The following is a 24,097-nucleotide window of genomic DNA, read 5'->3' on the forward strand; positions in this document are numbered from 1 at the left end:
GAAAGAAATCTTACCATGTTTATCACAGTATGGAAACATTTCAAAGAATTTAGGACTAGCCATATTTATAATTTTTTTTTCATATTATAAAGGTTGTTTTTAAAACCTGTGGAGGCGTTGTTAATTAAGTCAGAAAACTGTGGAGCTCAAAAAAATACTGTATACCATATTTAAATGTCGTTTCAAAGGATTTATTTGCCAAGTTTATAAATCAGAGCAAATATTTTTTTTTTAATCAGAGCAAATATTTATCAAACATCTCTAATAGCAGATGATTAAATCTATTAGATTTATAAATAGAATACTAAGGTTTCTAAGCAGGAACTCTAATATCAATTAGATTCCTTAATGTTTACCTCAAATAAATTTAATTCGATTTTATAACCAAACAAACTTCTGTATAACTTTCTTTGCACAGAAATTTTTTTCTTGAGTTTCTAAAAGCTCACAAAAATATGAGAGGGGATTTGCATTTCCAGGAGTAAGGGGATAAAAGATGCCCCTGGGGCCCCCAGGACCCAGCCAGCTCTACTTCCATGTCAGCTCTCCCAAATGGGTCCAAGAATTCATCCAGCGGCAAGGCTGGAGCTGACCGAGACTTGTTTCTCGTGCCCTATCCTACTGACTTTCCGTTCTTGACAACTTTCCCGTCTTCCCCCACCTTCTGGTTCACTTCTTCTCTTTATGAAACCACTGACAATTGCCCTGTGTCCTTGGTTTGCTTCCCACAGGAGCTGAGCCAACACTTCTTTTTCCCAGAGACGTTTCACTCAGCCCCTAAAACTACTGGTGCAGTTTGGGAGGAAGGCAGAGACCTTCATCCCGGTGGATAGCATGTGTGTGAGCTTTTTGAGTAGGTTCCAAGGCAGAGAAGGAGGCAGGGAGAAACAATCCAGGGCAGAAAAGCAATAAGAACAAAGACACCAAGGTGAGGTGGATATGACATTTTATTAAAACCTAACACAGCATGGAGTATTTTAATATAGTGACGTCAATTTAAAAAATGGACACATATACACACCCTTACATAATTCATATATTTCCTGTTTTGGTCTCAAGCCTAAAAAGCTCATCTGTTTAATCTTCAAAGTTTCAAGAATGTCTGCTCTGGAATTTTTAAGGCAATGGGAAACATAAACACAAAGGAGCTGATGAGAACAGGATGACACAGATGTTGTGAAGCCAGTGGCTCTATGTGCTGCATTGTCACTGTCATGTGTCAGACCACAATCCAGGGAAGGTGAAGGTCTCTGGGATGAATTTTAGGAACTAGGGTTTCTCATGCAGGCCAAATCCATCTCACTGCTGCACATCTTGTTAATTTTTAATTTTTATAAGATTTTATTTATTTATTCATGAGGCATGCAGAGAGAGGCAGAGACACAGGCAGAGGGAGAAGCAGACTCCATGCAAGGAGGCCAACGTGGGACTCGATCCCGGGACTCCAGGATCACACCCTGAGCCCGAGCCCAAGGTGGTGCTAAACCGCTGAGCCACCCAAGGATCCCCTCTTGTTAATTTTTTAAACTGAAAAAAAAAAAAAAAAAACACCCTGATGTAAGACTATTGTGAATATAGAATAAAAGAGCAGGAAAGGAGAGTTTTCAAATGTGTAAGAAATAAATATGATTATTATTCAGCCTCATATTCTCCTTTGATTTGAAGAAGATAATACATGCTATGTAGAGCTCCAAAGTGGAAAAATATCCCATTATAATCTGTAAATGATGTAACGATGGGTGAATCACAGAAGACCTCCTCTCTCAGATCAAATAATAGTTCCTAGTTTAGAAAGCTGGAAAAAAATGCCCAAACAGCAACATGAAAAGTGTACGTGGTAATTTTAGAAACTGATTTGTTAGCATTTTAAACGGAGGGAGATATTTGAACAGATGCCTGTGAACTCTCATTGGCTACCAGAGACATTGAACATTGATCGGAAACAGAGAACTTTCCTGATGGCATCTTTCATGTCTTTGTTCCTCAGGCTATAAATTATTGGGTTGAAAAGCGGGGCAAGGACAGCAAACATCAGTGCAATGGCCTTGTCCAGTAGAGGTGGGAACGTGACAGAGAAGCGCAGGTACGTGAGGGCCACGCTGCCAAAAAACAGCAAGAAAATAGTAATGTGGGCCGCACAAGTGGAGAACGCCTTCTGACGGCTCGCCCCTGAGGGAATCCTCAGGATCACTGTGATGATTCTTAAATACGAAAGGCTGATGACAGTCACAGAAGTCAGGATGGAAATAGCATGGATCACGTCTTCAACCAGAATCATGGACGTGTCTGTACAGGCCAAGCGCAGCATGGGTTCAAAGTCACAGAAGAGTTGATGGATTTGGTTGGGGCCACAGAAGGGAAGAGTAGAAATCCACACAATCTCTGGCAGCAGCATAAGGAAGCCAAAGATGCAAGACCCGGTGGAAAGCTGGACACATAGCCGAGGGGTCATAATGATTGCATAGCGGAGGGGGTTGCAGATGGCAATGTACCTGTCGATGGCCATCACCGTGAGGACTAGGGCTTCTGTGACCCCAAGCGAGTGGAAGAAATACATCTGCAGGAGGCAGCCAGTGAAAGAGATGGCCTTCTTCTCACTGATGAGGTTGGAGAGCATCTTGGGGATGGTGGCTGTGGTGTACCAGACCTCCAGGAAGGAGAAGGCGCTGATGAGATTGTACATGGGGTTGTGGAGGCGGGTGTCCAGCCGGACAGCAGAGAAGATGGTGAAGTTTCCCACAATAATGAACGCATAAATAAAGAGCAGAGGAGTGAAGAGTAAGAGGCTGCCATTCCCAAATGGAGGGAAATCGGAGAAGTAGAACTCGGCCACCCCTGTCTGATTCTCCGGATCCATGTTTTCAGCAAGGCCACTTGTCAGCAGATGGAATCAAATATGGACAGTCAGAGCCCCACCTGCATTTAAATGATGGGGCCTTTCTTTTCAGGCAGCTCAACAGCCTGGAAATGAGGTTCATAAGTAAAATGTGTATGTGAGTTGCTTTGCAAACGATAAAGTGATCCTGTCTGATTTGCAAATACTTATCAGTAACACTGAGCTCTTACAATATCAACTATTTTGTTAGCTAAGCGGACAATCTTGCTATTTGGACATTTAAGTTGGTACGAACTCCCCTAAATGACATTTTGGCGATTTTTTACTGAGACTCTTTTTTTTTTTTAATTTATTTTTTTATTGGTGTTCAATTTACTAACATACAGAATAACCCCCAGTGCCTGTCACCCATTCACTCCCACCCCCCGCCCTCCTCCCCTTCTACCACCCCTAGTTCGTTTCCCAGAGTTAGCAGTCTTTACATTCTGTCTCCCTTTCTGATATTTCCCACACATTTCTTCTCCCTTCCCTTATTTTCCCTTTCACTATTATTTATATTCCCCAAATGAATGAGAACATATAATGTTTGTCCTTCTCCGACTGACTTACTTCCCTCAGCATAATACCCTCCAGTTCCATCCACGTTGAAGCAAATGGTGGGTATTTGTCATTTCTAATAGCTGAGTAATATTCCATTGTATACATAAACCACATCTTCTTTATCCATTCATCTTTCGTTGGACACCGAGGCTCCTTCCACAGTTTGGCTATCGTGGCCATTGCTGCTAGAAACATCGGGGTGCAGGTGTCCCGGCATTTCATTGCATTTGTATCTTTGGGGTAAATCCCCAACAGTGCAATTGCTGGGTCGTAGGGCAGGTATATTGGGTTACTGAGACTCTTGAGACTGTTTAGAGCCTGACTTTCACCGTAGAGCATAAGGAGAATATTTTGAACGTTAAAATATTATGTACAAAGATGCATTGGAATATCCATTATAATAGTAAGTTGGAAGCAACTTAGGTAGGTAGGCATTTTTATTGTTTGAGGTGAAATGTCGGAGACACAAAATGAATTGTGACAGAATGATCCCTTCTGTGGGTAAAAGTAAGACCATTCACGGTGAGTGTCTGAAACACTGAAGTGCCTGTGCAGGCTTCCCTTGACCAGTCTCATCATTAACCAAGGAGTAAAAAGATAAAGCCAAATATGATGCTAAATTTAACTTACTTTAAAATATAAGAGCTCAGAGCCATGCAATATGTCTGTATGTGCAAATTAATCTTACCTGAATCCAAAGATGATTAGTTAATAGTTGGAGTATATTAATCTAGAAATCAAGCTCTAGGAGGGTTTGGTGACATTTGAAAGAGTGATCGGCAGTCTACGCCCAACAGCAGGTTGGCAAGAGCTTCAACTATCCATATCTGTACCCACACCATACGGCTCTTTAATTAGCACAGAACAGGTCTTCAAAACCAACATTTGGACCAGATGATTCTTCGCTGGAAGTGAAACGTGGGATACTTTCCTGTGCATTGTAGGATGTTTAGCAGCAATGCTGGCCTCTACCCACTAGGTGTCAATGGCACAGACCTCTCTCCTAGTCACGATCACCAAAATGTCTCTAAAATCACCAAATGTCCCAGCAGAGGGGGAGAGGGACTAAAATTGCTCCAGTTGAGAACTAGTGGCATACAGAACACGAGAATCTGTGGGAGGTGAGGGAAGAGTGAAAAACCAGGTGATGAAGATGTGTGGATTGGCCAGAAGTACACGTAAACCCTCCCGGGAAGTGATAAAATAAGACAGTGACCCAAGCCACCCCTAAACCCGAGAGGGCACAGTAGGTCGATGAGGCATTCATTCCTGCGCTCACCCTAACAGAGGATCCACCAGCTGATCTCCATCACTCGGTTAGCTTTTCTTCCAGGGAGAATTTTGTTACATTTTGTCTTTGACCGAAACTTTTATTCCTTCCTCTAATCGGAGAGTATAAAGTACAGAGATTTGGGTGAAAGAGATCAAGAGGTACAAACTTGCAATTATAAGTCACGGGAAAGAAAAGTACAGCATAGAAGGTAAGATCAATGATATAATCATGGTGAATGGCGACCGGCGGCAGCCACCGTTCTCATGGTGCACATGTGTAGGGTTCACAATTGCCAAGTCTTTATGTTGTTCACCCCAAACTCATATAACATTATATGTCAATTATACCTAAATAATAAAGAAGAAAAAAAATAAACTTGGGACTTGCATGAGCTTCTAAGAACAGCTTTGACTATGCTTCGGCGCCAGCTGACTCATAAACATCCACACATGAGGCAGATTTCTGAGACTTGTCGTCATTGCATGAAAACACCTGGTGGTGAAGGTGTTGGTGATGGGGCCTCCACGTGTATGTGACGAGACGGCAGTGCGACAGCGATCGGACTCCAGTATATACCAGAGCATCACGCCAACACGCACACTTTCAACTTACACAATGTTAACTGCCAATTAAATCTCAATTTTTTAAAATTAAAATAAAACATAAATGGAGAAAGCTACTGATATCTACCCTAAAGAGACGACTGTGAGCTGGCAACAGATATAAAAAAAATAGATAAAATTATTTTGAGATCAGAATACTAGAGGATTTAAACAGACAAAAAGTCAGCTTGGTGTATGACAACCAAATAGTTTCTTAAAAATTTTTTGTTCTTGCTTTTTATAGATGCAGCAGATTATGAAATCTGTGTTGAAACAGGATAAATATGGGAGATAAAATTTCCCTTTGTTTTTCTGTAAGAAAACTTCTACCTAAAAAAAAGAGAGATTCACAAGAAAAAATAATGTGTGCTTTGATGGTTTCTTGCCTTAATTACTCCTACCTAGATTCGTGTTTTCAACCTTGATTTGTCTCAATTTTCCCTCCACCCAGCTCCTGGAATAATCTTTCTTAAATGCAAAGCTGTCAATACCGTGTCTGAAAATAGACCTGGAGGTGGATCACACAGGCTTCCAAATAAAGCCTAAACTTCTTAGCATGATAAATAATATGGATGTATATGAGATTTTTAACTCATTTTGACATCCCAGTATCTCTTGGTCCTATTATCCCCTGTTTGAATTCCTCATATGACAGACGTTAACGCTGTTATTCTCAATTCTTCTTTCAGGGGTAGCCAGGAGATAAATAGGGAAGTCAGCACTGTGCTCAGTGGCCAGTACATTTTGAAATTAGGAAATTGAAACTCAGAGGAGGGAAAAATTGGCAGGTCATCAGAAACTTGAGTCTTTAGAAAGGAAAGAATATTCATATATATATATATATATATATATATATATATATATATATAAAGGCAATTTGAAGTAGATACTTGGGCCTCAAACCATATCTAACTGGACTCCTGTGTTTTCTGGAAGGATGGGTAGCTCAGAATCTCAACTACTTAGCTCCACCAGTTGCCACAGCATTAAGAGCATTTTCTGACTTGACTAAATAAAATGCAAGCATCCTACATCAGAATTTAACCCAGAAATCAGAGGGGGTCAAAAGAGTCATAGAGCTAGTGGCACAGACAAAATTAAATAGATGCTTGTTATGGCTGTCCAGTAGTCCTGAGACCCAAATTCACCAACGCTTTCATCCCTGAGCTAAGAATCTTTTCCCCCTACCTCATGTGTCTGCAAAACTTCAATGAAGTTTCCACAGGTCTTCACTGAAAACCAACAGAAAAAAAAAAAAATCTGGTCGTGTGACAGTCTTCCTTAATATATAGCGAAACGCTACCCGTGCACCCACCAAAGCACAGAGTCCACCCATCATCCCATAGCCACCTCTTTCAGAACTTAGGGAGACACTTCCATTTGCCAAATGTCTTCGTCTCCATTGTTCTGTGGCCCAACAAACAGGACTGTTATAACTGCAGCCACAACTCTAGGTGTCTCAGGAAGCCTCCAGGGGGAGAAAGTCTTTCGTCAGAAAGGCTCTCCCCAGTCACAGGGACAGCAACTCCACATCCCATTTGGTTAATTAGGGGAACACTTGTCGCCATGCTCCCCTTTCGTGATGTTGGCACACCTTTGGGAAGCTGGGTCTGTGAGTCCGGCTAGACATCAAATGGAAAGAGACACTTGGTTTTCTTTTTTGTTAAAGGGGTGAGAGAATTGTTTACATATAAAAGTATCTGCTGAGACAGAGGAAGGATGAGGAACAAGAAGGGCCAAGCTAATAAAATGTGGTTCAAGGCAGAAGGGTTTTTCCACTTTGCTATGAAGCAGCGGTTCAGTGGCACACAGCAGCTCTGAAGTGCATCGCTGAGGAGTCCGCCAGCAGCTGCCCAGCATGGCTCGGCAGAACTTCTCACAGGGACCCAAGGGGTAACAGAACCACTAGCAGTAGGGGCAGGAAGGAGAGGCTCCCATCCATGATGTGTCACAGGCTTCGGGCGTCCCAACGGCAGGTGTCCCCGAGGGGCTGGAATGGAAGGGGTTTGAGGACAGCCTCAACAGGAAAGATGTATTGATGAGCACATATAAGCTAGCCCTTAGAAAGACCTGGGGTTCAAGAAGCCCCCCCTATAATGAGTGGGGAATACACTATGGCAGTCTCTCGTGGAGCTGAAGATGTGAGTGCTCCACAACACAAAATGTTCATGCCCCATGAGTGATTAGTTTGTATCACATTAATATAAGACAAAAATGATTTTCTTTTAAAGCTGCTGCACCCCAATGTTTCTAGCAGCAATGTCCACAATAGCCAAACTGTGGAAGGAGCCTCAGTATCCATCGAAAGATGATGGATAAAGAAGATGTGGTTTATGTATACAATGGAATATTACTCAGCCATTAGAAATGACAAATACCCACCATTTCCTTCCACGTAGATGGACCTGGAGGGTATGATGCTGACTGAAATAAGTCAATCGGAGAAGGACAAACATTATATGGTCTCATTCATTTGGGGAATATAAAAAATAGTGGAAGGGAATAAAGGGGAAAGGAGAAAAAAATGAGTGGGAAATATCAGAAAGGGAGACAGAACATGAGAGACTCCTAACTCGGGGAAACGAACTAGTGGTGTTGGAAGGGAGGTGGGCAGGGGGCGGGGGTGACTGGGTGATGGGCACTGAGGGGGGCACTTGCCAGGATGAGCACTAGGTGTTATTCTATATGTTGGCAAATTGAACACCAATAAAAAATAAATTTATATATAAAAAAATAAAGCTGCAGCTAGATGATCTGCCTTGAATGATTCTCAAAAATATGTTGAGTGAATGAGCAACTTGTACGATAATACCTAAAATATAATTCAATTTATATAGAGTTAAATAGGCAAAACTCTGCAGAGTAAGGGACACGATATCCAGGTTAATGGTGATATGCAATATGGAGGGCGAAGGATTGGACCAGGGAGGAGCAGTTAGTGGACTCGCAAGTTATTGATCATGTTCTCTTTCTTAGTCGGGGTCATGGTTCATGTGAATGGGACGTAAAAAAGTACAAGCAGAAAGAGGCATAAAGGGTAAACTATTTTCTAGAGAAAATAAAGAAGGGGAGAATATTGGCTATGTGCTGGCCCCGAAAGCAAGCATGAGTAGAGGACAGGTATGTATTTTAAGGTGAATACATTTGAGCGTATTTATTAGTGGAATGGGCACACGGCATAGAGAGAAAGAGCTGAACAGGTGTAGACAGGTAGGACAACTGGAGAAGCGACATCTCTGTCCGAGATGACATGAGCCCAGAGCTGGGGGTGCAAGCAATGTGTCTTAGCTGGTAGGGTGCTTTCAGTGCAGGAGGTGAGCAGGAGAATGACAACAGACCAGCCAATCACTGGGTCACTATCTGACTCTTAAAATTAGTTAATTCACTCTTTCACCGATTATTTATTTATTTAACCATGTATCATGCTTCAAATGCTTACCAGGGGTCTGTTTTAAAATACCACCTTTTTGCTGAACAAATGAATGAATGAATAATTTTGTTATAATTAATGGGAGACACCTTAACAAGGTGATTTATATTGCAAACAGCATGTACAAGTGTTTAATTAAAACTCCATTGTGTGAAAGTAAAATAAAATAAAATAAAATAAAATAAAATAAAATAAAATAAAATAAAATAAAATAAATAAAATAAAATAAAATAAAATAAAATAATAAAATAAAATAAAATATAACATCACTTTTTAAAAAACTAGTTATCGAATAATAGAGTCCTCTCTGCTCCACTCTATATATCCATTTCTTATCAAGGTTTTTTGTTTTGTTTTTTGGGTTTTTTTTTTTTTTAAACTCAAATCCATTTTCAAATTCTGTTTCCTTTCTACATCCATGTCTACCAGACCATTAGATATTTAACACTTCATGCCTGTTTTATGTCTTTTTGCAAAAGGATAAAAATCAACTTGTGTTGTATATTTCTTTTTTCTCTGGCTTTACTCACATGGAGGTAAATTTTAGGCTCAAGATTTAGTTTAAAAAGGAGAAGAAGGAAGGAAGAAAGGAAGGAAGGAAGGAAGGAAGGAAGGAAGGAAGGAAGGAAGGAAGGAAGGGAGGGAGGGAGGGAGGGAGGGAGGGAGGGAAGGAATCCTTCTGATTGTATTCCCCACTCACTATGAAAGCTCTGCTCTTGCCAAACCCAACACCATGTAGATCAGGAGAGTGGTACAGGCCCTTGGAAGTCCACTGTTTTTCAAGGTCTGTATTCTATCAACAAAGCATGAATTTCTATATTGCATATCATTTCTAGCATTTTGAGTTGTCACATTGGTTCCTGTTTGGCTGTGTGTATAAAAAGTTCCCTGTTGTTTAGATTTGCATTTCTTTGCTTATCAGTGAGGCTGAGTCCAGATATGTATGTGTGTGTATGTATCATACGTGTTTATATATATATATATATATTCACCTGATTTTAAAAATCATTTTATTTTTAATTTGTAGGAGCTCTTTATATATTCTGAGTAATATTTGTTTTCAGTTACATAATTTATAAATACAGACTCCTAATGTGTAGTTTGTCTTTATAGTACCATGGGGTAATTGGAAATATTAATATACCTGAATTTAATGATCTTTTTTCCTTTATAGCTCATATTTCTATTGAATTGTTTATGATTTTTCCCCACTTGAAGTGATTAAATATTCTCCCAAATTTTATTTTAAAGTATTACAATTTTAAAAATATATAATCTTTGGGGGGATAAAAGGGAGTGCCTGGCTGGCTCAGTCGGTAGAGCATAGGAGTCTTGGTCTCAGGACTGAGTTTGAGCTTCATGTTAGGTGTAGAGATTACTTAAAAATAAAATCTTGGGCAGCCCAGGTGGCTCAGCGGTGTAGCCCCTGCCTTCAGCCCAGGGCGTGATCCTGGAGACCTGGGATCGAGTCCCGCATCGGGCTCCCTGCATGGAGCCTGCTTCTCCCTCTGCCTGGGTCTCTACCTCTCTCTCTCTGTGTCTCTCATGAATAAATAAATAAAATCTTAAGAAAAAAATCAATCTTTAAAAAATAAATAAATAAATAAAATCTTTTAAAAATTAAAGTATTAAAGTTGACTTCTCATTAAAATTTTGTTCTAGCTGTAGACTGTGGGAATGTAATGAGGTCAGGAAAAATTCTATTTTATGTGTTTCATATGCTTAAATAACGGTTCTGGGACCATTTATTAACAATCAGCCCTTTCTCCACAGACCCCTTGAACCAACTTTCCTCATGCTCCCCCAGCATTCTGCTGTCTCTGTCTCACCATATGTCAAAGCTCCATACTGCGTCCATCTGTCTCCTGGCTTCCATTAGCTTGTTAAGCTGCTCTATTATAATGTTTGATATACAATAGGACAAACCTTCCCATTTTAAACTTCTCCTTCAAAATATCTTAGTCTTGTCCCTCACCTTGACACGCTCCACTCCCCCCTACCCAAATGGAATTTTGATTGAAGTTACATTGAAGGCACAGATTGGTTTGTGTAGAATTGGCATGTTTCCACAACTCAGACATTCTATTCATTCATACATCATATCAACCAATTTATTTAGATGTTCCATGTCTTCTAATAACTTTATAAAGTACTACATTTATGTATAACACATCCTTTAGAGTTCCTTGTTTTTGTTGACATTCCAAATGAGTTATCATCATTATTATTTTTAGAGCAGCAGAAGGAATGGAAAGTGAAAAATGAGCAAAGTAGTGTTTACTTTTACCAAGTGTTTCCAGAGCAGTGTGGTCCCAACAGGTCTGGTATGACACCCACAGCTACTTTGTCCCCAGTGTCCAGTTCTACACTCCCCTGTGAGAACGGGGTATTTGGCCTCAGGGAAGCTTTTGAGACTTGACCCTGGGGAATGTCTAATTACTGTGTGACACTTTTCCCTTAATTTAACCCTCAGAGAGGAGAGCAGAACGCACCACTTTTCTTGAGATCCTGCATCATCTAAAGATAAAGTCCCCGGAAAGGATTGTTTTCCACTCTACAAATTCCCCCAAGAGCCTCCTAAGATATCAATATCCTTGCCGACAAACTGGCAGAGGGGAGGTAGCTGTGGAGACCAAGGAATGTCGTGGTGGCCTCAGACAAGGTAAGTGTGGAAGATCGTTGAAATTATCCAGTCGAACTGTGCACCTGCCTCCACTCCTCCTCTACTTTCCTTGTATTTGCACCCAGATTTGCCTTCGTTTTCTGAGTAAAGTTTCCTCAATTGCATGGGGTAAAACTTCACATTTTAGAACTTGATTGCATGAGTGAAAAAATTAAAATAATAAGATATGAAATCAAGAAGAGCCATTAAAATGAGCATAGTGTAGCTACCAGGTAAAAATACTGATAATAGGTAAGGTCTTCCCAACACTAAAATTTTGTTGAAGCCTAAAGAATTATGGATTCCTGGAGAGTCACAGAGAAATTCACTATTTTTTTTTTCCAGGACTAAAATCAAATTCGATTTTTTTTTTTTTTTTTTTTTTTTACTATACAAGGGATATTTATAGGCTGAACTTCTTGGGCACAGCTGATTATTTGTCATTCCAGGAATCTTTCAAGTGTTCTGTACATATCTCAGGAGTAAGAGTAATGTTTTTTCTACCTTCACGTAGCCCTCGAGCCTATGGCAGTGGTTAGCACCTAGCAGAGGGTCAACGAACATGTGAGAGTCAACTGAACAAATGTGTGAATGATGAACAATGGTGCAGTCTTCCGAGTGAAAAGGGTCTCACCCAGGGCAGCAAAGTAGACACACTCTTGCCTTTTATGAGCCAATTTGTGCTGAACTTGCTTGTCTTTTCTTATAATCTCATAGCCTCCTGTTTTGGCCAGCAACATTCTCCATAAGGACCACTCAGCATGGCCATTCTCTGTGCTTTCGGCTGAGAAAGGACAGAGAAGTGCTTGCTTCAGCTCGAGGGCACTCTGATCTCACGCCTGTCTCCATGCAGGCTCTGCCCTTCTGCCAAGGACTGATGCTTCCTCTATCCCAAAGCCTTCCTCAAGACAAGAGGCAATTTATAGGAATTCATTTTCCTAACCTGCGATGCATTTATTTTAATCTGCTTGTGACCTGAAAAGAACAAAACACACCTCCACTCTCTCATTTCAGATTTGAGGTAGTTCTGAGAATATAGTGGTACTCAGAGTAGGAAGTAGACAGGGTGACTGGTGGCTCCTGATCTAAATTTTCCACTGTGGTGCAAAAACTAATGGTGGAATTTAAAATAATAATAATAATAATAATGGAATTTTAAGGTCTACAGACCAGGCTTCCAGTTATTGTTTTGGATCGCAGAAATGTGGATTTGAACAAGTTGTTTCTCATCTTTGGTTCTCAGTTTTTCTATTTATAAAACAATAATAATAATCTGTCATAGGTAAAAATAAATGGGATAAAATATGTAATGTGCCTGCTATCATGACCATCACATGGGAACTCTTCACTAACACTACCTCATTTATCCTTTATGATTCCGCCTGCGGAGCTTTCAGGGCCCATGGTTGGGGGGCAGGAGTGGGAAGATACTGCTGATACACAAATATTTGAAGTGTGAGAAGCTTAGAAGTCACGAAAGAGGAGAATATCAAGCACTCATGGGGGTCGGAGGAGAGAGTGTTCACTTCCAGCGGCGCAGATCCATGAGAGCTGCAAGATGATAGGAGTGTTTGCTGGACGCTGGCAACGAGGATTCCAATAGGCAGAGAGCAAGAGAATGGAGGGAAGGAACGACATAAGCAAAAATAGAAACACAGGAAATGCGTCCCGTTTGGCTGAGCTAATGAGTATGTAGAAAAATATTTGGCTCTAAAATTTGATTGGAATCAGATCAGAGTAGACAATAAATATCAAGCTAAGATCGGTGGGGCTTATCCTTGAATCATTTTGAAAAGAACAAGGACAGTAAAAGCCATACTTAGGCACATTCATCTGCAGAATGGCTTGTTGGAGGTAAGAAAATCATGAAAAAGTTGTTAAAATAGTCAAGGGTGAGAGGTACTGTACATGACTATCATGAACCTTAATTCACCTTGCAAAAAAGTCTAGTATATGACAAGTAGATGCGGGTCTGATTTCTACTGCAGCTGCATTGTGTGATGTCTCCTTCCCAAGACAGTCTTAGTTATGTTAGAAGTGATTTTTTTGTTTTAATTCCACGGCCCTTAGGTGTGGCCCAGGAGGGGGGGGATGTGCGAGGTGGAGTTACATGCTTGTCCAACATCCAGTGACCAACAGGCACAAAGTGGTTCTAGAGAGACTCTTGGCCTGAGCAACTATCAATGTCAACTACTGAGAGAGAGGAGAGGGGGGAGAAGCAAAGGAATGTGAGGAGGAGTATTTCCTAACATCTGGGCACTTAGCATCTAACAAGAAACAGATGTCACCATGAAACGAACAGAAACGGGGCAGAGACGAAGATGACCATTCAGCCAGCTCAGATCGTGGATGAGGGCCAGAAAAGGTGGGAAAGCCATGGGAGGAATTATTGAGACCAGGGCTCCTGCAGCGTCTCTGTATTTTTTTTTTTAAACCACTCTGAAGAACAGGAGGGGGGAATAGTTGAAAAGAGAAGTGCACATTTTGGGGGGACCTGGGTGGCTCAATCAGTTGGGCGTCTGCCTTCTGCTCAGATCATGACCTCAGGGTCCTGGGATGGAGCCACCAGTCAGAGTCCAGTCTCCAGCTCAGCAGGGAGCTTGCTTCTCCCTCTCCCTCTGCCCCTCCCCTGCTCATCGCTCATGCCCTCCCTGCGTGCATGCACGCTCTCTCAAATAAATAAAGTCTTAAAAAAAAAAGAAGGAAGAAAAGTACACATTTTAAAGCTAAACACAGAAGGACAGAGAGTAAGGGGGGAAGAACCAAGAAATTAATGAGCCTCCAGAAAATATGTCCAGATAATTAATTTGTTGTGTGGCTTTGTGTTTTCTTGGCATCCACTGAAGATGTTTACAAAAGATGCATTGAGGGGCCCCAAAGCAAATATTCCAGATGTTTCTGGCCGCAGGAGCTACAGCTGAGAGATATTTCCAACTGGCCTGTCTAGGCCCCCCAGAGTCAGCTTAAGGAGCTGACCGCGAAAAGGAGTGGGGCGGTTTTCAGTGGCTGGGCACCACCCCCGTTCCAGGAGTTTGTCTCCTTTCTTTCCCTTGCAGATGACACGGCTGGAGACCCTGGGGAATCAGACTATGGTGACTGAGTTCTTGTTCTCTGTGTTCCCACCTCTGCATCAAGGTGGCCTCCTGTTTTTCATCCCCCTGCTTCTCGCCTATGGATTCATCATCACTGGGAACCTGGTGATAGTCATTGTGGTCCAGCTGGACATGGCCCTGCACACTCCCATGTACTTCTTCATCAGTGTCCTCTCCTTCCTGGAGGTCGGGTACACCACGACCACCATCCCCAAGATGCTCTCCAGCCTGGTCAATGAGCAGAAGACCATCTCTCTGGCCGGCTGCCTCCTGCAGATGTACTTCTTCCACTCCCTGGGCATCACGGAAGGCTGTGTGCTGACAGCAATGGCCATTGACAGGTACGTCGCCATCTGCAGTCCTCTCCGTTACCCGACCATCATGACTCCCAAGCTGTGCACCCAGCTAACAGCTGGGTCCTGCCTCTGTGGCTTCCTCCTTGTGCTCCCTGAGATCGCGTGGATTGCCACCTTGCCTTTCTGTGGCCCCAACAGGATCCAGCAGATCTTCTGTGACTTCACACCTGTGTTGAGCTTGGCCTGCACAGACACATCGCTGGTGGTCATCGTGGACGCTATCCACGCAGTGGAGATCGTGGCCTCCTTCCTGGCCATCGCCCTATCCTACGTCCGGATCATCGTGGTGATTCTGGGGATGCCCTCTGCCGAGGGCCGCCGCAAGGCCTTCTCCACCTGTGCCGCTCACCTTGCTGTGTTCCTGCTCTTCTTCGGCAGTGTGGCTGTCATGTATCTGCGGTTCTCAGCCACCTACTCAGTGTTTTGGGACACAGCAATTGCTGTCAGCTTTGTAATCCTTGCTCCCTTCCTCAACCCCATTATCTACAGCCTGAGAAACAAGGACATGAAAGATGCTATTAGAAGGTTTTTCTGCCGTCGGAGGAGGGCTGGTGGGGTCAGGGGGTAGACCTGGAGGCTGGACTCTGAAAAACCTCCTGGAAGTTCAGCATTTCACCATTTCCTGACTTGTTCATGAGTATGATCTATTTCTACTGCAGAAAAATAACACTACTCGCTCTATTGTTATAAATAAGAACAAAAAAACCTCCTCGTCCAGGACATGGGTGGCAATGTCATGGCCTGTTTGCATCAGTGCCCCTGCTGTGTTGTGTCACTGTAGCCGTACACGTGGCTTCTACTGCTATTGGGCACAGGCTGGCTTCCTCCTTGCCCAGCCAGCCGGGCTCCTGCCCTTCTCTTCTGCGGCCCCACATGCTGGTGAGGCCGGACAGCAGGACGAAAGGGATGAGAAAGACATTGGAGTTCTGATCATTGCTACTGTCAACTGGCCCCAACTCCTCTTTCCATCCCTGAATCCCCTTGTTCAGAGACAGAGGTGGTTTCGACTTCAGGGCTCTACTTTATTCTCTGTCCTCAGTAAACACATAGTTTTGTTTGATCTATTTGGTGTTCAAGAAATGAAATTATACCGGGGCGCCTGGCTGGCTCAGTTGGTTAAGTGTCTGACTCTTGGTTTCAGCTCAGGTCCTGAGATCAAGGGCCAGGGTCAGGCTCTGTGCTCAGCAGGGCGTCTGCTTGAGACTCTTTCCCTCGACCCCCCACCCCACTCCTGCGCATGCTCATACTCTCTCTCAAATAAATGAAAAAAGTCTTAAAAAAGAGAAAAAGAAATGACATTATACCAATCAACGTCTTTCCCCAAAATTTCATGAAACCCACCAGTCACTGATTGTAAGAGTCACTGACTCTGTCCTCCACGGGCTTCCAGGCCTCACTGGGTGACTGTGGCATCACAGAAACACCGTCCAAACCAGATTTTATACCTTGTTTTGCCACTAAGTTGTGCTGTTTCTGTATCTGTAATACTTCTGGCTGGATCAGATCAGCGATTCCCCAAAACCAGTTGGTCATCAGAACTTATGATTTAGAAAATCTGAAAGTGAAGCCCATGCATGCATTTGCATTTCTTTTGTTTTTTTTTTTTTAAAGATTTTATTTATTTATTCATGAGAGACAGAGAGAGAGAGAGAGAGAGAGGCAGAGACACAGGCAGAGGGAGAAGCAGGCTCCATGCAGGGAGCCCGACGTGGGACTCGATCCCGGGTTTCCAGGATCAGGCCCTGGGCCAAAGACAGAGCTCAACCGCTGGGTTCCCGGGCTGCCCCTGCATTTGCATTTCTGAAAAGCTGACCCGAACTTTCTGAGGATGGGTCAGAGTTGGTCACTAAGATCATCTCCAGCCCTGGGGCCCTTGCATGTTTATAAGGGCTGACATTTTTTAATAACACCCGAGCTTGTGATAAGTACCTTACACGCACCGTCTCATTTGTACTCACGACAATCCTGTGGAAGCAATATTAACCCTGTTTTTTCCCAATGAGAAATGCAAATCATAGAATTTCAATAATGAGTCCGAGCGCATGGAGTTAACGATTAGGAATCCAGGGCAGAAACACAACTGCAGCTGCCCCCAGAGCCAGGGCCTATTCACTGTAATCCGGGCTGGCTTCACGCAGCCTTCATCCCAAGACCAATTGCTAAACCCAGGAAGAGGAAACGTGGTCACTAAGTATTATCCAGGAAGTGCTGATAAGGGTTTGCTCCTCCAGATTTCAAGATTGATTTATTAAAAAAACTTTTGAGTAGCAATTCTATGTTAGTCCTGTGCTAGGTGCAGAGGATCCATTAGCGACTGTCACACGGGTGGCCTTTGGAGACCTCAGAGTCTCGCGATTCAGTAGCTGCTCTTGATAAGAAAGTCATTGTCCGTCAAATTCGCTGGTTTTCTTGGCTCGAGAAGCAATGGTCCTTGTACACTCATTGTTCTCTTATTTTACTTCCTTTAAACCTTCCCAAATGTGCTACTTGTGTTCCACGCCTCTTTGAATACACACCCTTTTGTGTCCTTTGCTCTATCAACTCTGTGCATTGATTCTCTTCACGAGGACATCCTTAACCTATGGGATTATTTTTGCCGCTGTCGTCCCCTACTTCCCAACATTACTCCAAATTATTGGAATCATCAAGAAAGATTCCTCACACTAATATCACTACCACCGGTGTCAGGACCAACGTGGGCCCTGTTTGAGTGAGACTTGCTTTCTATCCTCTGCTTCTCTCTGCTTTCCTGCTTGCCCCCATGCCTCCTATTGGATTAAGGGCACACAGACAGCAGGAAGAAGGGTCCCTCGTCTTTAACACCACAGCCTTCAGCACGGGGTTCCGTTGACGGGCTGTCAACCAGCTAAACTTTTTTCTTGACTTGTGGACCAGCTAATCTTACAGGTGGGTTGAGGCCTTTAAGAGCAAAGGCAGCAGAAAGAAGAGTCTTGGTGACAATGACAGACAGGCTCCATATCTGCCCAAGGCAGCAAAAGCAGAAGCACAGGAGGGAGGCTCTGTGGTCTGTGTGGAGGCAGGATCCCAGGGAACCAGGCTAAGCTAATAAGTCCATCTGGCAGCTGCTTTGTTTCCTTGATCTTGTCCTAGCCTCAGATCCAGCTCGTTCCCCAGCCCCGGCCCCGGGCCCATAGGAAGAGCCTCTCCTATGCACAACAGTCCCTTTTCTTTTTGCGTAAGCTCGTCGCTTTTAGAAAAGATCTCTTTTCACCATTTGTTCTAAACATGAAGTTCCCTTGGGAGACATCAGCTATCATCTCTATACCTGATGTGGGAACTTCTCCTCAGCATTTCTGAAAAAAAAAAAAAAAAAGGTAACCTAGGCTCTGCTTGGACTCTTTACCCAGATGGTCTCCTACAAAGTCAGGTGGTTATCAGTAGCTCCTCCTTACTGGAGTGAACTTAGGATGGTCACTAAGGCTGAGGACTCTAGGTCATACTGTCTAAACATGAATCTGGATTTCATACTTTCCAAAAATATGATTTGGAGAACTAACACAAGTGTCCTGAGCCTCAATGTGTCACTTGGGATCTTTGAGGATTTTGAAGATTAAATGCTGTAATTGTGTATAAAATGTTGAGCACACTGCCTAGAATATTTATCAGATATTAATTATTTTTTAATGTTTTTGTTATTTTTATTACTGTTCTGAGCTGAAAATTACTTCCAGGGCCCTCATGTCATACCACTCCAGGGGACACCATTCAATCTTTACTTTTTGCTTTCTGGAATCCCAGGAGCAAATGCTGAACCCCCAGGTTTCACAGGACCAAAAGTTATCATTTTATGACTTTTGGCACGAAACAGAAGAATGCTTTGCACGTGTAGGTAACAGAGTCCTGTTTAGGATGTATGGTGTTTCCCCATGTTGGAAAGTAACTATCTTTCATGAGACATAGTTCTTTTTATTTTGAAAGTAGAAAATGATCAGACTGATTTTTGCTAAATCCCTTAGCAAAAGAGTTGGATATTCTCAGAACGTGGGATGAAACACTACTCCTCTGAGACCAGGATAGAAGATTCTCACCCCAGTTTAAATGTCCTTTCCTCAAACAGGGACAGAAACCACGAGGAACGAAGCACCAAGCCTGGCTAAGGCACGTGTACGGGTCACACAAACCCCTGGTTTGTTTCATTTTAATCAGTGATACCCCACAATTGCATGCATATTTTTCCTATAAAAAATAAACGTTTTATTGTTTGTTTTGCTACACTAGATCACCTTCCATGTGTCTTATATCTTTGGACTAATCAACCCCCATGTTTTGTAAGAAAGGCAGAGACACAGGCAGAGGGAGAAGCAGGCCCCATGCAGGAATTATTGTAAAGTACAGTAATCATGGAAGTAATAGTTATTTTTGATGCATTTCTCTACTTTAAATAATCTTTGTCCACCTAAAATCATTATGTTCAGAGAAAGTAGTCACTAAGATACCTATATTCCAAAACAGGATTTCTTTACAAGTTATCTCAACTCTATAAATGCTTCATATGTATGATTTCCTCTATATATTTGATATGTAGGATCTATTTATTTATATACACATATACACCTGGAACTTTATAACTTTACATATAATGTATATATAACTTCTCTATTTATGTATCTAACTTATATGTTGTAGACAACTAAAGCTTAATTATACATATGTTATATACTTAAGCTTTGGTTTGCTTTTTCCATATCCACACTTATTATTTTTTGGTATAATTATTTTGATTTCTTTCAGAGAAATGTCCAAAAGCATTAGTTTCTTCCCATATTTTTGTCATTTTACATGCTTCAAAGCTATGTTGTTAGATGTAACTCCGATGAGAATGAATGTTTTCTTTATAATATCTTGAGTTCCTCTCTGTGTTGCTGCTAATACTCCTTCATAGTGAATTCTATTTTATTTCTTATTAATATTACCACATCAAACATTTCCTCTCTCCTTCCTTCCAGGCGTTATCTGTGTGTCTGTATGTTTAGATCAATTCCCTATAAGCAGCAAATACTGGATTAAAAGATCCAATATGATATGTGCACTTAACCATTAACGTATTTTGTGGTCTAAATAGGTTTGGAAGTGTTTCTACCAAAATATTTGTATTTCCTGCTTTCTTCATTCATTTCTCTTGAATTTTTTCCTTCCTTTTCTAGTTAGATTGATAGAATTTAGTAATTTTTTCCTACAAATATTTTTCTCTACTAGTTTGAATATACAGATAATGACTCTCTTTTAATGATTATCCTTTTCCCTTATTTTTTATTTATTTTTTTATTTTAAATATTTATTTATTTATTATTTTAGGAAGAGAAAGACAGTACATGAGTGGGGGGAGGGAAAGGGAAGATGAAGATAATCTCAACCAGACTGTGCTAAGTGCAGAGACCATCACGGGGCTTGATCCCACAACCCTGACATCAAATGTTTAATGCACTGAACCACCCAAGCATGCCTTTTTTTCCTTGTTTTCTTAAAAAATGTTTTATTATGCAATATTTGTAAACATCAATGAAAGTATAGAAAATACTAAGCCCATAGAACTCAAATTTTAATAATACAAAATATTTTATACAAAAATAAAATAGTTTTATTTTTACTTCATCTTTTTAAAAATATATTTCTTAAAGATTTTATTTATTTGACAGAGAGAGAGAGAGAGGGAGCACAAGCAGGGGGAGAAGCAGAGAGAGAGCGAGAAGCAGGCTCCCCACTGAGCAGAGAGCCCAATGAGGGGCTGCATCCCAGGACCCTGAGATCAAGACCTGAGCCAAAGGCAGATGCTTAACCAACTGAGCCACCCAGGTGCCCAAAAAATATTTTAAAATAAATCCCAAAGATCTTGACATTTCCCCCTAAACACATTTCTTCACTAACCACAATGGGCTGTCACGCTCTAAAGATTCAACAATTTCTCAAAAGCACCTGATACCTGGTCCATAGTCAAGTGTTCACCCACCCCATAAACGTCCTTTCCCATTTGGTTTATTTGAATCAAAATCCATGTTAGTTGATTGTTGTGTCTTCTAGATGTCTTTTATTTTATTTTTTAAAGATTTTATTTATTTATTCATGAAAGACAGAGAGAGAGAGAGAGAGGCAGAGACACAGGTAGAGGGAGAAGTAGGCTCCATGCTGGGAGCTTGGTGTGGGACTCAATCCTGGGACCCCAGGACCACATCTTGGGCCAAAGGCAGGCGCTAAACTGCTGAGCCACCCAGGGATCCCCTCTAGATGTCTTTTAATTTAGAATAGTTCTCTCACAGTCTCTCACCCATCTCGTCTTTCCCCTTCCCCATTTCATATCTATCTGTCTCCCTAAATCTAAAACTCATGTTTAAAGGCTTCTGCTCTACTTGATGGGATGAGCACAGGGTGTTATACTATATGTTGGCAAATTGAATTTAAATTAAAAAATATAAAAAAATAAATTAAAAAATAAATTAAAAAATAATAAACGAATAAATAAAGGCTTCTTCCCCATGGAGACATCTAGAGCAAAGTCTATCTGGCCAAAACTTAGCCATGTTCTGGTGAGACAGTGGTCATGCACCTGTTAAGCCCAGAGCTTCCCATAAAACTCCAGACAGTGCAGTGCATTCAGTTTTAAAGCAAATAGTCATCAAGTTAGCCTTACTTCAGCCCTGCTTTTAAAAACATCTTTACTGAGATACAATTTACAAACCACAACAATTCATCCATTTAGAGTGTACAATTGAATGGCTTTTAATATATTTACGGACATGCGCAACCATCATTAACAATCAGTTTTGAACGTTTAAACACCTCATAAAGAAACTCTGCATCCTTTTTTTTAGGTTCATGTATTTTGTTTTTAGGTTTTATTTAAATTCAACTTAGTTAACATATAGGGAATTATTAGTTTCATGGATAGAATTTACTGATTCATCAGAAACTCTGTATCCTTTAGCTCTCACCACCCCGTACCCAGTTGCCCCACACACATACTTCTGCCACTAATCCAGTTTTTGTTTTACAGATTTCTCTATCCCGGATATTTTGTGTGAATGATATCATAGAGTTGGTGGCCTTTTTTTGTGTGTGTGGGGGGGTCTGCCTTCTTTCACATAGAACAGTACTTGCAAGGTTCATCCATGCTGTGGTATGTATGAAGACTTCATTTCTTGTTACGTACAAATACATTCCATTGTTTAGGTATGTACACGTGTAGTTCACTCAGTTCTCCATCAGCAGACATCTGGATGGCCTCTGTGTTTGGGCTACCATGAGAAAGGCTGCCGTAAATATTCATGTACAAATTTTTGCGTGGACACATATTTTCATTTCTCTCGGATACACACCGAGGAATAGAATTGCTGGGTCATGTGACAACCCTGTGTTAAATCTTTTGAGGAGATGCCAGGCTGTTTTCCAAAGTGGCTGCATCGCTTTACATTTCCACAAGTCGTGTGTGAGGGTTCTGGTTTACCTCCACCAGCAGCAGCATATGTGGTTACCTGGCCCTCTGATGCCTGCCATCCTAGGGAGTGTGACGTGGAATCTCACTGTGAGGTTGATTTGCATTTCCCCAAGGATGATGATGCTGGGCATCTTCCCATGTGCTTATTGGCCACTTGCATATCTTCTTTGAATAAGCACCTACTCAGATTCTTTGTTCATTTTCCAATTGTATTATTTGCCTTTTTCTTACTGAGCTGTAAGAGTGCTTTGTATATGATAGATAGAAGTCCCTTACCAAATACATGGTTTGCAGATCATTTTTCTTATTCTGCAAGTTGTCCTTCACTCTCTTAAAGGTGAGTCCCACTTTCACACCTGCCTCTGCAAGTCCTCAGGTGCCCAAGCCCTGGCTGCCACTGCCGACTCCATTCCAGACCCATAGCCTAGTCATCAACTGCTTTAACTGGTATTTTCATCTTTTTTTTTTTTTTCCTTTTCCCCGTGCTTTCCTGGACCTTTTAAAGCCTAGAGGAATTGAACACCAATAAAAAATAAATTTATTAAATAAATAAATAAATAAAGCCTAGAAGAACCCAGCTGGGAAGCTGAAGCCTTTGTTTTCTTCATCAGAGTCCCTGACTGACTTGCCCTGTAACGTTGGCAAGATGTTTCACTTGGGTCTAAACTTCCAATTTTTTTGAAATTGCTTTCATAAAATGGCCAACTTTGATCTCTCTGTTAGTTTTCAGCTTAAATGTCATTTCCTCCAGAAGAGAGTGCTTGTGTTTTATTACTAATTACCAGAGTTTTAATTAAGTAATTATAATTAAGTATAAATTAATTATGATGCTAATATCTATCTTCTCAATCTTTCCAACCAGCCTAAGGGCAGGAACTGGACTTATTCTGTTTTGCTCATCCTTTTATGTAGGTTGTTGCATGGCACTTGATACAGAGTTAGAGCTAAATAAACATGTGCTTGATGGACTGGATGGATGGGTGAATGGGTATCTTTAGGGTGGTTGGAATAGAAACACTCTGGGATTTTTGTAGAAAGTTCTATAAAATTGCAAATTTTCTTATAGTCAGTGTTTGATTCTCTATTCATAGTACATATTCAGGTTCATGATAATCCCTAATACCAGCTAATAACTAAATCACCACATATCTCATATGCTAAGTTATAGGATTATTTCTCATATATTTTCATAGGTTTAAGGACATAACTAGCTTGAAACATAATAAAGAGGCAGTCCAATGTAAAGAGCAATCCTGTTTCCTGCCAGTGGTACGACTCCTGCACCGTCACAGAGAACGGATGTCAAGGCCGCCAAGACTGAAACACGCAGCCTTCGGGAACCCGAGCACCACAGCTGGCTCACCTCTCAAGTACACCCTCTGGCTCTTTACTCCTTTCCTCTGGGGGAGTAACTGGGAAGTATTTTTGCATAGTTACATTTTCCTGGATCTTGTTCTAAGGCCCAGAGCAATGATGAGAGATTTGGGGAAGAATAAAATAAATAAAAGTAAATATATATATATATATATATATATATATATATATATATAGATAGATAGATAGATAGATAGATATTGCTATCAGTTACATGCCAGACAATTTGTCCGTGATGTACAGACCTTATCACTAATTCACAAAACAACCTTTAAGAAAGTATTTTTAGCAAATGGCGAAATTAAGACCCTAAGGGTTTGAGTTACTTTCTAAAGACCATGCAATTAATAAGTAACGGAATGACCTTGGATTTAAACCCGGATTTATGTTGTCATAAAAACGTGCTTTCCTCTACTATGCCA

At 41.4% G+C, this 24,097-nt stretch overlaps 2 protein-coding genes across 2 annotated transcripts; one reads left to right on the forward strand and one right to left on the reverse strand.

Annotated features, from left to right (window-relative positions):
* Positions 1-1,906: 1,906 nt before the first annotated feature.
* Positions 1,907-2,857, reverse strand: LOC140626748 (olfactory receptor 6K3-like). Its single transcript, XM_072814500.1, has one exon. It carries the CDS (start codon positions 2,855-2,857, stop codon positions 1,907-1,909), a length of 951 nt encoding a protein of 316 aa, XP_072670601.1.
* Positions 2,858-14,459: 11,602 nt separating this feature from the next.
* Positions 14,460-15,419, forward strand: OR6K6 (olfactory receptor family 6 subfamily K member 6). The gene has a single exon (XM_072814501.1). It carries the CDS (start codon positions 14,460-14,462, stop codon positions 15,417-15,419), a length of 960 nt encoding a protein of 319 aa, XP_072670602.1.
* The last annotated feature ends 8,678 nt before the right edge of the window (positions 15,420-24,097 follow it).

The sequence above is a fragment of the Canis lupus genome, chromosome 38 (genome assembly GCF_048164855.1).
Source record: "Canis lupus baileyi chromosome 38, mCanLup2.hap1, whole genome shotgun sequence".
In the NCBI taxonomy this organism is placed as follows: Eukaryota; Metazoa; Chordata; class Mammalia; order Carnivora; family Canidae; genus Canis; species Canis lupus.

Coding starts and splice junctions, on each gene's coding strand:
- LOC140626748 (XM_072814500.1), bottom strand. CDS start 2,857: ATGGATCCGGAGAATCAGACAGGGGTGGCCGAGTTCTACTTCTCCGAT.
- OR6K6 (XM_072814501.1), top strand. CDS start 14,460: ATGACACGGCTGGAGACCCTGGGGAATCAGACTATGGTGACTGAGTTC.